The sequence below is a fragment of the Euwallacea similis genome, chromosome 17 (assembly GCF_039881205.1).
Source record: "Euwallacea similis isolate ESF13 chromosome 17, ESF131.1, whole genome shotgun sequence".
Classification (NCBI taxonomy): Eukaryota; Metazoa; Arthropoda; class Insecta; order Coleoptera; family Curculionidae; genus Euwallacea; species Euwallacea similis.
The window spans coordinates 1,980,218-1,992,258 of NC_089625.1; the positions used below are offsets into that span (position 1 = coordinate 1,980,218).

The 12,041-nt window shown below is 39.3% G+C and overlaps 2 protein-coding genes across 3 annotated transcripts; one reads left to right on the top strand and one right to left on the bottom strand.

Annotated features, from left to right (window-relative positions):
• Window positions 1–2,093: 2,093 nt before the first annotated feature.
• LOC136414262 (insulin-like growth factor-binding protein complex acid labile subunit) lies at window positions 2,094–5,673 on the top strand. The gene is made up of 2 exons (XM_066398174.1): window positions 2,094–2,162; window positions 2,218–5,673. The coding sequence occupies exons 1-2, from the start codon at window positions 2,124–2,126 to the stop codon at window positions 4,840–4,842; spliced, it is 2,664 nt and encodes an 887-aa protein (XP_066254271.1). The 5' UTR covers window positions 2,094–2,123; the 3' UTR covers window positions 4,843–5,673.
• Window positions 5,674–8,794: 3,121 nt separating this feature from the next.
• On the bottom strand, window positions 8,795–10,869 carry LOC136414277 (barH-like 1 homeobox protein). 2 transcript variants are annotated; one of them, XM_066398199.1, is made up of 5 exons: window positions 10,698–10,869; window positions 10,565–10,644; window positions 9,408–9,600; window positions 9,158–9,253; window positions 8,795–9,102 (listed from the first exon to the last, which is right to left on the bottom strand). In XM_066398199.1, exons 2-5 carry the CDS (start codon window positions 10,635–10,637, stop codon window positions 8,874–8,876), a joined length of 591 nt encoding a protein of 196 aa, XP_066254296.1. In that variant the 5' UTR covers window positions 10,638–10,644; window positions 10,698–10,869; the 3' UTR covers window positions 8,795–8,873. The 2 variants fall into 2 exon arrangements, with proteins under 2 accessions (XP_066254296.1, XP_066254294.1); XM_066398197.1 differs by having other exon boundaries at window positions 10,565–10,865.
• Window positions 10,870–12,041: the final 1,172 nt, after the last annotated feature.

Sequence of the window (12,041 nt, forward strand, 5' to 3'; positions counted from 1 at the left end):
CTGAAAATCCTAAGATTAATATACTATATACAGTATGTCCCCGGATAGGGTTGCCGAGAAGAGAAAGTTTCTTATTTTTCATTTTATGAGAAAAATATATTCTTCATGAAAGTTTTTGGTTGCTTCAAAACGGTTTAATGAGTTCTCATTGTTTCAATTTTGCTTTTCATTGCCAAGAAATATCGAAAAGGTCTACTTAGTTGAAAACTTTTCTATCCTAGAAAATTAATTCTCGTTTTCATGGCAATTGTAAACAAGAATTAAATTAAATGATAATATTGTCGAAAGAGCAACGAATTCACCTGATACAGTTATATAGCAAAGGTAGTAACGCAATTCGTCGAGTTATCGAGGAATTTAATCAGCAGTTTCCCTATATTTAGATTTCGAAATGTGGTGCACAAAAATTTGATCAAGAAATTTCTAACTACTGGCTCCGTATTACATGTAAAGAAAACTAAGATAGCTCGAGAGAAAGATGACGCTACGACTCTTAATGTAATAGATTTGGTACAAAATTTTCATTACGGAGAAAATCGCTTCAATTCGGAATAAGTAAAACAGTTATTCAAAAAACATTGAAACTATTGAAAATTCATCCCTTCAAATCAATTTTTAATCCTCCTTTAGAACCAGATCAAGCAAAACATTTGGATTTCTGTTTAAGGATGAGCGCTCAAACCATGAATAACCAATACTTTTATCAAGACACTGTATTCTCTGATAACGTCACGTTTTCCACCAATGGTACTGATTCATTTCAGCATATAAGGCATTTGACCCATCACAATTCCTGTTTCCGAATCGCTCGTAATGGCTAATATTCCGCTAAAGTGTATGGTGTGCCATTTCTTACCATGGTATAATTGGTGTGAAATTTTTATGTAGTTTTCGGTTTTTTGTTGAATTATTGCAATAAAAACTTAATAAACAAGTCTTTGTTACGATTATCATGGAAACGAGAATTAATTTTCGGGACTTAGAAACATTTTCCGCTAAGTGGATCTTTTCGTTATTTCTTTGTAACGAAAAGGAAAATTAAAACGTTGAGAACTGATTCAAACGTTTTAGAACAAACAAAAACTTTCATGAAGAATACTTTTTTCTCGTAAATTGATAAATACGAAACTTTTTCCTCTAGGCATACCCATCTGGGGGTATACTGTAGATTTAGGACTTTGGCTTACGAGACAGCTTAAAAACAACTTAAAAATGATTAAGGCAATTGAGGACCTAGACCTTTGCATAGCTATTGGAAGGGGTTTATTTAATGGTACCAATTTCGTGGATCGTCTCAACGTGTTTCTGTATATCCTCGAAACAAACAGGGCTGTTTTGATTGGGAAAACGGGAAGAGAAACTGAGGAGAGTGCTGCTGAGTACCTCGAAGAGCGCAATTATCGCAACAATATGAGACGTGCGGTTGCTTTAATTACTGGCATGACCAGATCTTCAGGTAAACAAATAAGTCGTGCTGATAAGATTTTGGAGGCAAAATAAGGATGAACTTAAGGAGCGGTGATTTCTGAGGGAAAGACTAAACACAGGGTTTTGGACCTCAAGGCTGTTGAGGCTAAAATGTCCATCTCACCAGCCAAAATTGGAAAAACTCTGTACTGAGAAATGAAACGTTTGAATTTACATTAATTAAAAAATGTCTGTTCCTCGTTGTGTTTTATTCAGTTCTTTTCAGAGAGCAGGAAGGCAAATAATCCGGGCCACTCGAAACGCCATCAAACCGAAAACTGCTTTCAATGCTGGCTTTATTCATCCCTTACATAGGCTCTATGCAGGCATGGGGATGAAAACCGAAATAAAACTGAAACCATTTTATACATCGATGCTTGTTTTGAAACGTTCGTATTTTCTGCAAACGAGGTACGCCAAATGGTTGTGTCTTAAGGGCATGAACCACCTGCTCCATCCCGTAGTTTTTCCCATAAAACCCTACAATAATTCTTACAAATTAAATGCGAACATTTGACTAATACGTAATTTATATAAGTGCCAGCAATGTTCGTTGATTTCCATACAATGCAAGCTTTCAATAAATTACAAATTTCTATAGTAAACAACTGCCGAGTTGTGGGTTTATTCCCAATTTACTTAGTGTTACTTTTGCCATGTTAGTTTCACCAAAAATGTCTTCAGCAGTCTCAATTGTAAGTAATTACTCCAATAACAACTTGCTCATTATTGCACACTGAAGGTTTCTAGGCGAAAATCATCCACTCTCTATTCTTCCTGTTCTATTTCTTCAACGTCGTCCGCAGCCTCTGCCACATCAAACTTTCGACTGGGCGTTTCATGTGCAAGAACACCTCAGTGGAAGACTACGTCGATGACATCCTCCAGTTAGAATATGAGGCGAGGAATAATAATTTGCCAAAGATGCTAGAACTCACCATTATCAACTCAAATTTCCCAGTATTGGCTCAGTTGCAAGATCCTTTCCAATGGTTTTATGGTGCTTCGAAGGTGGGTAAATTGGTGCTGAATTCCTGCAAAATCACCAGTGTGTCCAAAAAAGCTTTCAGCGATTTCCCAAAGTTGAATGAGATTGATTTGGCCTTTAATCAAATCAAAGATCTGAGCTTCGTAGATACTTCGATGGGCACCGTACGCAAATTGAACTTCTCTCACAATAATGTCGAGAGCGTTGATTTTCAGACTTTCTCCGACTTACAGATAACGAAGATCGATTTGTCTTTCAATCTGATCGTCCAGGTGATGATTTTGCCCTCGCTACGCGGCCAAGTGCTCTTGAATGATAACAGCATTGAAAAAGTGGAATTTGACCCGGTTGGATCAATAAGAGTAAATTTAGCCAATAACCAGATTAAATATTTCATCAAAACTTTCAACAAAAAAAGTTACCACCACTTCGAGTACCTGGACTTATCCGGCTCAATTTCAAACATTGAGAGCTTTTTAGATTCATTTCCCGAGTCTGAGGAAATGGACGTATCCAACAATCCCCTGCTAAAATTCCCCGGGAAATTCCTCATCACTCGCCATTTACGCGCAACGAACTGCTCATTTTCCAACATCTCCATTCCAAATTTCCCAAGCTACAGCAAGCTGGACTTTAGCCATAACCAAATAAAAATCATCAAAACCTTCAACAGAAACCCCATCACAACTCTGAATCTGTCCCACAATCACCTTGAAAACATCACACTTGTTTTTCATGGGGCGGTCATTTCTCAACTGAATCTGAGCCACAATAGAATCCAGCAGCTCAACAGCAATAGCTTTCCTGCAGAAGAGAAATTGATAAGTCTTGATGTATCTTTTAATTCCAACTTAAAGTTGCAGGGGGGCACTTTTGAGAGGTGCAAAGCTCTGCAAGTTTTGAGCCTGGCTTGGTGTGATATGCTTGTCTTGGAGGAGAGCGTTTTTACGGGATTGATAAGATTGAGTAAGTTGGATTTAAGCCATAACCAATTGCGAGTTGTATCTTCCCAGCTCTTCAGATCTCTGCAGTCTGTGGAGCGCATCAATTTGTCTCATAATAAACTCTCAATAATCCCCAGCCAGCTCTTCTCTCCTCTCAACTCCCCTCTGCTGAGGATCTTGGACTTCTCTGACAACGATATACAAAAAATCGAAAGCGTTGCTTTTGAAAATCTCTCCTTAAACTTAATTGCCATTAACCACAACAGAGGGTTTCTGGCGATTAGCAACTCATCCTTCTTTGGCTCCAACATCGATTCTCTTAGCATGAGAAATTGCCAGTTTCATTCCATTGACTTTAAGGTGTTTTCTGGAATGCAAGAATTGACGCGTCTGAATCTGAGCTACAGTCGCGTCCCCCAAATCAACCAGTCATATGGCACCTCAAACATTAACATTAAAAGTTTGTCTTTAACGTTCAAGGGGCGTCTTAAGAAGAGCTACTTTCAAAATTTGCCCCTCTTGTCCAATTTGGAGTTTCGCGACTCTACTATGGAAGCCATAGAGCCCGATGCTTTTAAAGGGTTATTCTCGTTAAAATCTCTTCAGTTCCCCGAGAGCACTGTCCAGAATGTCTCCTCCCATGCTCTGGACAGTTTATTTGGAATTACGGAATTGGATACTAAAAACCTTTTCGGCAACACTGAAACACTCCCAGAAGCCTCGTTTAGGAACTTGAAGAGATTAATCAATTTAGACTTATCAGGGCTACATCTCAAGGACATAGAGCCCTATGCCTTCAAAGGGCTCAAGAACCTGTTCTATTTAAAGTTGAGCGACAATTCGTTAACCGTGCTACGCAACGCAGTGTTCCTCGGCCTGGGACAGTTGCAGTTTCTAGACCTCAGCAAGAATCGCTTAAGAGTTCTCCATGAGGGCATCTTCGGCAATTTAACCGGCTTAAAAGCTTTACACCTGGACTCCAATAAAGTCAACGACATACACTTGGGAGCTTTACAAGGATTTCCAGGATTGCTGGATTTGTCCCTCGCCAGGAACAACTTGACACTGTTCAAGGTTGGAGTCTTCTCTAACCTCCTTGAGCTGGAGAATCTCAATCTGGAACGCAACAGCATCTCTTCTCTACTCTTCGAGGCGTTTTTGCCCCTGAAATCGCTGACAAGTTTGAACTTGGAGTACAACAATTTGAAGACTTTAGAACATATTTCTTTGGTATCAAACCTCCGTTCTTTGAAGAGGATCGGCATCGCCAATAACAAGTGGAGGTGCGATTATTTGGCGGAACTTCTGGTGACCTTCAGGAACCGCTCTGTCGATTACAGTTCGAAAAATTTGAATTTCCTTGAAGACAATATCGACGGGATAAAGTGTATAGATGTGTGCAAGTTCTTACTTTGCCTTAAAGACTCGCACGGGATCAATTGAGCCAACTGAAGTTGGTTCTGAATACGAGGGCTAGTGGGAGACAACATGAATACTTTTGTACAGCTTTTAAAGTGGAAATATAGGCAAAATCAGATGTGGGTTTCAATTAAGGTGTCCAGGAACCATATGAGGTCCCACGAAAGCAAGAAGACTTTTTTCGACGGTTTTTAAATTTTAAGCGCCAATATCTCGGGAACTACAGAAGCGATTGCTTTCAGAAAATATTTCGAATTAATTGCCTGGATGAGACCTGTAAGCCTCTACTTAACTGGTAGTAATATTTTTTAGTTTCCAAAATACAGGGTTACCTTGATAATGATTTTCGAGACTTTGAAAGAGCCTCAAAATGAAAACTACTCAAACTTATTTTTCAAGATTTCAGGACCGGAATTAAGATATACAGGTTTATTAAAGATTTCAAATCAATCGATTAAAGCAAAAACAGTACTTATATTTCTAAAATTATTCAACAGAGGGAGGTTAATTATGTAACTCAGCAACGGCGTATACCTTAACTTAGTTTACCGAATTTTTGAAAAATCCACCTAAAGCCTACTCTTCCATGCTTTTCAAATGTTTTATGGCACGCCCCTGGATTGTCATAAATTCAGTTTTAACTTCGTGGAACGGAATCAAAAAAATACCATTGCCGAATTACAGTGGCGTACATTTCATGTGAATATGTCCAGAGAATCTTCAAAAACTATTTCAAAATAGAGTTTTTTTTGATACTCTGAAATTTGTTACCGCTTCTCACTATCATCAAATATAACACCATTTTATAAATTTATATAAAGAACATTCAAGAGCCGAGAACTTCTACGTTACACAGTGGCGTCTCTGTATTGAACTCTACTTTTGAAAATGTTCAATGTGAAGTGTTTCAAAATAGATCCGCATATTTTGATACTAAGAAATTTATTACTACACGTCTGTCGATTATGTTACAATATTATACTTTAATAAAGAATGCTCTGAAATATACAGGATGTTTAAAAAAGCTGGTGCCAAACGTGAGAAGATTATAAAGAACATTGTAGTGAAACATTTTTGACCATAAACCCTTAGTTGAAAAAGAGCGGTTTTGGCTCTGGAGCAATTTTTGTCCAAAGATATAATGTTTTCTCGTTGACAATAAAAGACCGACATTTGAGTAACTTTTATTAAAAACAATGCAAAAATAATAAATGTATAATTATGGTTCAAAATGGCGATCTCTCACTTCGTTACATAAATTTGTCTGTCGAATCATGGAATCGCGCACGTCTTGTAGCATGTGTGGATCTTGCTGCTCGAAAATACAAGTTGCCAACACTCTCTCTAACAGTTCCTCGTGAGTGGCTACGGGGGTTTTCTAGACCAAGATCGTGATGTAATCCCAGAGGAAAAAATCTAACGGGTTTAAATCGGGACTTCGCACAGGTTAACTAATAGGTCCTCTTTTTCCTGTCCATCGCCCAGAAAATTGTAGGTCTAGGTAATCTTGCACATGACGTAAATGCAAATTTATAGTGAGGCACCTGTGATCTTATACTTTTTAGTGAATTTTTAAAAATCGTTCTTAAGCCGGCCATTCCGACTCTTCGATGCTTGAATGTAATTAGTGCACTCTACTGAATTATATTAAAATTCCATATTATAATTTTAAACAGAATCTTCAAGAGATGAAAACCGCAATATTACAGCGGCGTACATCGATGTAACTCTGTTGACAGATTTCTTAAAAAATCTTCTTACACGGAATATTTTATTTTAATATTGCGGGACAAGTATCGAAGGCCACAGAATTACAATAAAATAGACCTCCATGTTACCATTTCAAAGAAAATCTTCCAGAGACGGAAACTGCAAAATTACAGTGGTGTAACTAGATCTGACTCTGTTTAGTGAATTTTCAAAAATGGTTCAGACTTGAACAGACCATTCCCTTTCGATGTTTGAATAATAATTATCGCACGCCACTGGATTTTAATAACTTGTAACTTTAAGTTTGAATTTGAAAGAAAATCTTCAAGAATCAGAAACTGCACAATTTCAGTGAAGAATATTGATCCGACTCTGTTTAGTGAACTTTCGAAAATGGTTCCTAAACAGACCATTCCCTTTCGATATTTAGATGATAATCGTCGCACGCCGCTGAATTATAATAAATTGACCCGCCGTTACCACCTCAAAGAGAATCTTCTAGAGACAGAGACTGCAGAAGTTCAGTGGCGTACCCTGATCTGATTATGTTTAATGAGTTTTAGATACAGTTCGTAGATGGGGATATTTTGCTGTTCATGCCAATGGAGGAAACACCAGTTTAAGTTGGCGCTCTTAAGTTTTTATTTAATTTTTAAGGTTTTTGTTATTATTCTGACTGAAAAATTTAAATGGAGTGCCTGAAATTTTTCAACTAAGGAACAAGATAGACCCAACTTTGAATAGAGTAAACAAACCACCTTCACTTTCAAGGCTGCTTCTGGATTATCTTGGATGTGCATTGCCAAATTGGCATGAATATTTTGCATCTTGGGTAAGAGTTTTACAATGGACAGCTTGATTGTAGTAATTTAAATGGGGCTTGCAAGCAAAAAAAGACTCGCATGCGAGAAAATATCTCAAAAACGAGTGATAACACCCCACTCATAAGCCCTTAATCCGGCTTAATGATGTGTTTATCATGAAACCCGAAAGCTTTGCTAAATCTCCCCGTTATTTAGCCAACAAAGGGCGTCATTTCCGACAAATGTCCCGTTGATTGGCCCTAATTTGACACCCGGGCTCAAATTTGCAACTATTATCCCCTAACGAGGCCTATTACTGAAACCGAGATTGCCAACCCTAATGTATTCAAAACATCTTATTTACTCTGCATAAACTGCTACCGTAGCTTTCGGCCCTTGGGGCTTTTATTTGGGGTCAAAAAAATTAGGGAATCTATGGAAAATGAGGCGTTCATTGGGGGTTTTGATGCCTCTGGAAAAAACAAAAATTCTTCGAATAAATGCTAAGGGCCACAAATACGCGCCTCGGAATAACATGAATCCAAAATGACGTTATTTACATGGTAATAGATACGGATTGAAGAAGTTAGTAAAGCACAGTCGAGACTATGAATACATAAATGCCAAATAAACAGGGCTCCATAAGTGGTCTGTTGTAGATGCAGGGCCGGACTCAAGCTCGCGGACGTGAAGAAATTTTGATCGGTCGAGGATGAGGGAGGGGAGAGGATCCCGAGTTGCTCCCTGTCCGAAACTGAATAAATTTGGATATTTTCTTTATAATTAACCTTCATTTAAGGCGGATCATGACTGCGAAAAGATTCCTGGATAAGCGGCCTTATTTGAGCGTAGGTAGATGCAAAATGAAGATTTGGTCGTATCAAAAACCAGTCCAATTAACTTTGTTTTGCCTCGTTACGGTGACTTTTCGAACCGGGTAAATTTCCATTTAAAAAGATACGGCGCGGTATTACTTCCGCCACTTGAAGTAACTAACTGAAAAGTTCCAGGTTAACTGCACCAATTGGGCGTCCGTCCATCTGGGACGAAAATTTCTGGTTTAATTACACAACTCGAGTCCTAAGAATCGGCCCCTCTCCCGTATCTTTAAAACACTTGGCCCTAACGACCGCAAATGGGAGCGATTCCTGCAGTGAAATAACGATGTCCTGCCAGGGCTCGAGAATAAAAAGGGACCGCAGTCAAGGGCCTGCACGCGTCCAAGTGATTATTTTTCAGCATTTTTAGTTCAGGTTACAGATAACGAGGTTTTTATGCCTCTGTGAATCGCCTCGTCGAGGTATCCGGGGGCGATTTTATTGCTCCACTTCAACTTCGAGAAAAAGGAAACATAACAACTTTTCCGAATTGAAGTTGGAGCTTTTTCTGTTAACACGTCTCGTCTGGCGCCATCTAGCGCGGTGCACCCGAACTACTCGAATCTTAATCAAACAAACATGCAGACAATAAAAGACTTTATTCACAAACGAAATAACAAAGTTTCAATACACTGAAATTCTACGTAATGGCGCTTTCCGGATCTTAAAGCTGGCAACCTTGTATGTACGTCACGTTGTGGAAGATGGCGGCCGCTGCCGTACTCAAGAAACTGCAAGGGCTCTGCGATCCGTACCGCCCTGACAGTGTTGCAGGACAGCACACTTGCTGCTCCGACTTCCGCAGTCCGGCAACGCTGAGGATCTCCTTTTCCACCGAGGCCTGATGACGGAGCTGTTCGAGACGCAGCTGATTCTGTCTCTTCCACTTCGTTCTAAAATGTTCCGTATTTAGTACCAACAAAATTACCTAAATAAAGTTTTTTTTACCGTCGGTTCTGGTACCAAGTTTTCACCTGGGTTTCGCTCAGATTTAACGCATCAGCGACGTCACTCCTATCAGCCACTGACAGGTACTTTTGACACCTGAAAAGAGATTTATTCCACTTTATTTAAAAGAAATGACCAATCTCCGAGCAGAGGTTTTTAAATCATTCACAACAGTAATCGCCGAGTTTGACACGTGACAGGGGTTAGAAACTTGTCAAATGTTAAGCAGTGACATTATGGCTAAACTTACCGGAACTTGCGCTCCAAAAAGGCGAGCTGCGCGTGAGTGAACGCGGTGCGGCGCCGACGTGGCTTGCGCGTCTTGGCAACGTCGTTCCGCTCTGATTGGTCGGAGATCTGCAGCGGCAAATAGGGGGCGTCTTCGCTGGTTAGGGGGCACTGTTGCTCGTCTGTGGAAGATGGTTCGGAGTCGAGGTCAAAGTCTGGAATTGAAGCGATTTTGTGATGAAAACTTGAAGTCCAGAGGACTGACTCTTTTGATCCCCCAGAGATTATGTCAAAATGATGTGTGTTTGTTAAACTTGTACATAATGTCTTGGTGGGACGTTTTGACGCCATTTCTTAGGAGACTTAGACACGGATTAAAGGACAATATGTATATGAATGTCCTGAAACTTTACCTTAAAAATATCCATGGATATGGAGAAATTGGCCAATCAGCTAATTTCGTCGTATCTGTGGACATTACTAGACAGGTAAAATTACCAGGAATTTGGTATCTTAGCCCTAAAGAACCTGCCCTTATCGGAAGGATAAAACGTAGCAAAATTGGCTAGATCTTTGTCCTTTATGGAAGTTACAAATAAAGTTAACAGCGGTATGACCTATTGGCCTTAATCAAAGACAATGCCTAAGAACTATTTTACACACACTTTGCACACACAACCACTTTGCCAGGAAGTGGGTAAGGGAAGGTTTAATGTCGCTTTTGAGACCATGTGAATTACTGAAGCGGTGTGAAATCTATAGAATAGGACGTGTCTCCTGTTCCTACAGACATTATCTCCTGGGTAAATTTGACAGTACTTCAGTAATTTCGCCCTTAGGGTGTCATTGCCACATGGCTAAGGATTGGCAAGACAAAGCGGATTACCGTGAAACAAAACAATGAGAAAAATCTCAGTTTTAATTGGATGGTTTTGTGCTTAAGTGCGGTTAACACTCGGTTGGTTTCAACTGCTTTTGTGATAATTAACACCTGAGGCCAACACCTTTTGTCTCCTACCATCCTTTCATCCCCTTCTTCACTGCCTAATACTACAAGATAATTTCCTATACCTATATAGCGTCAAATCTCCTCTTTGCTGTTAAATGACCCTCACTTTAAGGGTTGAAAGTGCGCGTTTGAGCAGGTTCTAAGCTATTTTTAAGTCACCCAAAACTCACCCTTTGCGGAACCGGCCATCAACACATCACCCAGCAAGTCCTTGATCATAAAGGATTTCGAATTCTCCTGCATGTTTGCCCTAATAAACATCACCTTCACCAACACAAATCACATCCTCAAATCACAGTTTACCCTCACTCATCCATCATCCCTAACTGCCAGAAAATCTGGATAAACACCATAAACTCGGATATAAGCGTTGTAAACCGCCGACTTTTACCCCCGTTTAGAGATTTTGCCCTTATTGCAAGGATGGGCCCCGCCTTCCTCATTACAAACCCCGCCTCCAACTCGCGTTTCAGCCAATAGGTGCATAGGGATGTTGTTGAGAAAAGCTATAGGGGTAGTTTGGAGCTAAGGGATTATTATATGGGTGGTTTTGGTACTGTTTAGATAACTGGGAGTTAATTGGATAAGAAAGGCAGATTGATTTAATGATGATTTAAAGGGATCGACATTCGGTATTTTTAACATTTTTAAACTGAATTTCGAGGGGTCAACGATCGTGGCGAAAGGCGATTTAGGCAAATGTTTTCTTATCTGGTTTAATTAAATGCTTTAGTTAGCGGTTTTTATGTAAAGACCTATAAACAGTGATAATCATATCTAAATTTGACCCATTAGTCGCGGGTTTAAGTACGGACAGATGACCATGATTTAAATTATTGTTTTATTGCGCTATTTTCTTATATGTGTGTCAATGATTTGTTGATCGGAGGTAAGTAGAAATAATAAAGTTTCACCCTCACTGAGGGTTTCTCTAGTCATTCCGAAGTTTGCTCATATTTACTTTCGGCATAGTGAATCGATCAAAATGTTCCCCCTAATTTGCACCCCAAAGGGGTTGCCAGGCACAAAGAGTGGATATTTCGAATAAAGCAAAAGCAACAATTATTCCCAATCAAATGGGGTGCTATTCAACCCCTATATAGTTTGCGCGTAGAGGGAGATTTCTAGCCAATTAAACATTTATTTATCCATAATTGAGACACGCTTTCGATTTCGATAAAAAGCACACCGGGTTGTAACATCTTTCTTTGTTTCTGAGATACAGAGACAATTTAATAGATGCTAATTTTTCAGAATTTTTGGGAAAAAAGGGGCGTTTCAAACAGCAAACCGCATGTTCAAAGAGTAACAGATAGTGTTGTAAATGGCTGATATTCCCGTAGTATACAGAGCAAAGAGGTGGATAGGAAAATCAAGTGGAGTTGGTGCGTGTCCGCTTTAGGCAACAAGCATATGCTATTTCATCTTATTCTAAATCTAGTGGTGCCATAGAGACCAATTTTTTGTCAATGCACAATTAACGGACAGTAAGTTGAATTTTATGCATGCTTGAGGCTAGAAATCTATCAAAAGTCAGAATTTAGTAGGCAAGGGTAGAATTTCTACCTTGACTATATTAAAAATTGATATAAGAATTCCTACATCGGGCTAAAATTTGCTATTTGATAAATTTCTAACCTCACACAC

What these genes read in the sequence shown, in the direction of transcription:
- LOC136414277 (XM_066398197.1), bottom strand. Translation starts at nt 10,655, where the DNA reads ATGTTTATTAGGGCAAACATGCAGGAGAATTCGAAATCCTTTATGATC. An exon ending in GATGGCCGGTTCCGCAAAGG is followed by an intron (nt 9,601 to 10,564) that starts GTGAGTTTTGGG and finishes CTTCAATTCCAG; the next exon opens with ACTTTGACCTCGACTCCGAA. An exon ending in TTTTTGGAGCGCAAGTTCCG is followed by an intron (nt 9,254 to 9,407) that starts GTAAGTTTAGCC and finishes ATCTCTTTTCAG; the next exon opens with GTGTCAAAAGTACCTGTCAG.
- LOC136414262 (XM_066398174.1), top strand. Translation starts at nt 2,124, where the DNA reads ATGTTAGTTTCACCAAAAATGTCTTCAGCAGTCTCAATT. An exon ending in TGTCTTCAGCAGTCTCAATT is followed by an intron (nt 2,163 to 2,217) that starts GTAAGTAATTAC and finishes GAAGGTTTCTAG; the next exon opens with GCGAAAATCATCCACTCTCT.